The sequence below is a fragment of the Myotis daubentonii genome, chromosome 3, assembly GCF_963259705.1.
Source record: "Myotis daubentonii chromosome 3, mMyoDau2.1, whole genome shotgun sequence".
Classification (NCBI taxonomy): Eukaryota; Metazoa; Chordata; class Mammalia; order Chiroptera; family Vespertilionidae; genus Myotis; species Myotis daubentonii.
The window spans coordinates 1,576,375-1,578,246 of record NC_081842.1 but is presented as its reverse complement, the minus strand read 5'-3'; the positions used below and the strand labels follow the sequence as shown (position 1 = coordinate 1,578,246).

Here is a 1,872-nt window from a genome sequence, read left to right as displayed (position 1 = left end):
CACCTCTGGCGGGGGTGGGGGGGCAGGTGCAGAACCCCTTCCCGCCCGGAGCGCAGCGCGCGGGCTCCGCAGGTGTGGCCTCTGCGCCGCGGCGCCGGGAGCCGGCCTCCCGCTGCACCGGGCGAGCGCGGCCCAACCGGCCGCCCACGAGCGGGCCCAGCTCCGGGGCCGCGGGAGAGGGGGGAGCGAGCTGCGCCCAAGCGGCTGAGGCCACACGGAGCCTCCGCGGCGCCCGCGCTTCGCCCAACAGCCGCTGGGTCACTTGCACTTCCGCGGGGTGGGGGCGCCCGGAGTCCGCTGCTCTGGGCCGGGAGGTCCTCAAGGGGCTCCGGGATGCGCCCCGCGGTGCAGGGCGCCAGGCGCGGGGGCGCGCGGGAGCCGGGAGGGCGAGCGCTCACTTGGAGAACGGCGCGGGCACGGCGGCCAGGCCCAGGCCGGCCGGGACCAGGTGCGGGAACTTGCAGACGGCGCAGGGGCAGAGGCCGGGGCCGCCCGCGCCGCCGCCGCCGCCCGGGAGCGCGAACTGGCCGCACGGCGGCTCCTCGAGCGCCAGCGACAGGTACTTGGCGGGGCGCAGCGCGTCGGGCGGCCCCAGGGCGCCGGGCGCCAGCAGCACGGGGCCGGGCGCGGCGAGCAGGGGCAGGCCGGCCAGCAGCAGGCGCGGCGCGGGCCCGGCGCCCTCGCCCAGCGCGCGGCGCAGCTCCTGCAGCCAGCTGCCCAGCAGCAGGATGTAGTTGCGCGCGAGCAGCAGCGTGGCGATCTTGGAGAGCTTGCGGCCGGGCGCGCCCTGGCAGTGCGCCGCCGAGTAGGGCAGGATGACCTCGCGCAGCGCGTCCATGGCCAGGTTCAGGTCCTGCATGCGCTTCCGCTCGCGGCTGTTGATCTTGCGCCGCAGCTGCTGTTGCTGCTCCTCTTTGGGGTCCGCCCGGGGGCCGCTGTCCGCGCGCGCGCCCGGCCCCGCTCCCGAGCCCGGCGGGTCGGCGGGCACCTCGGCCTTCTCGCGCGCGGCCTTGGGAAGGAGGGGGGCCGTCGTGGAGGAGGAGGTCGAGGAGGAGGAGGGATGCGGCCGGAAGCCCACCAGTTCGTACAGGGAGGCCCCGAGCTGCACGTCTCCCGGCCGCTGTGGCCGCAGCATGGTCGCGGGGGCCGCGTTCACGCGCGCCTGGGAGACCGCATAGTACATCGGGGGGCGGTCGGTCGGGGCGCCCTTCGGGAACGCCCCGGGGTGGCCCTTGGGCAGCTGCCCCGCCCCGCGGACCTGCGCGCGGGGAGCCGACGGCGGGGCAGCGCCCGCACGGACCCCTTTAAACGCTGCTGGGGAGCCGGCGCCGCCGGCCGCTGGGCGCAGCCAATCGCCGCGCGAGGCCGGGCGCAGGCGCGCGCTCATTGGTCACCCGGGCGCGGGGGCGTGGCTGGCACCAGGGAGCGGGGGTTGGGAGCCGGATCACCGGACCGGCCGGGGCGGGGGAGGTGGGTGGGGAGACACAGGACCGGCCGGAGGGGGCACAGGAGGCAGGTTTGGGGTGAAGTGAGGTTGTTCTCCCATCGGCGGGGCTAAGACTCCGGCGCCCGCCCCCGCTCCTCCTGCCCGGACTCTCGGTGAGTTGTACACATGCGCCTTTATTTAAACCGTCAGGTCCACGCACCGGGAAATAACCGTCTGGCCGTTGGTAAGCGTAGCTCGCAGTGTTTGTACATCCACACGGTTGTGCACCCACCCTCAGACCCCTTTTCATCTCGCAAAGCCGAAACCAAACTCATTAAACGGCAGTTTCCCCCCTGCCTTCCCCCCGCCTCCGCACCCACCATCCTCCTCTCCAGGGGTTTGGCCACTGGGTGCCCCTGTCGGTGGAACCATAGCTGCCTGGAGGG

The 1,872-nt window shown here is 75.1% G+C and overlaps 1 protein-coding gene across 1 annotated transcript; it reads right to left on the bottom strand.

Annotated features, from left to right (window-relative positions):
* Positions 1 to 241: 241 nt before the first annotated feature.
* On the bottom strand, positions 242 to 1,288 carry OLIG1 (oligodendrocyte transcription factor 1). Its single transcript, XM_059685942.1, has one exon. It carries the CDS (start codon positions 1,181 to 1,183, stop codon positions 395 to 397), a length of 789 nt encoding a protein of 262 aa, XP_059541925.1. The 5' UTR covers positions 1,184 to 1,288; the 3' UTR covers positions 242 to 394.
* Between the last annotated feature and the right edge of the window lie 584 nt (positions 1,289 to 1,872).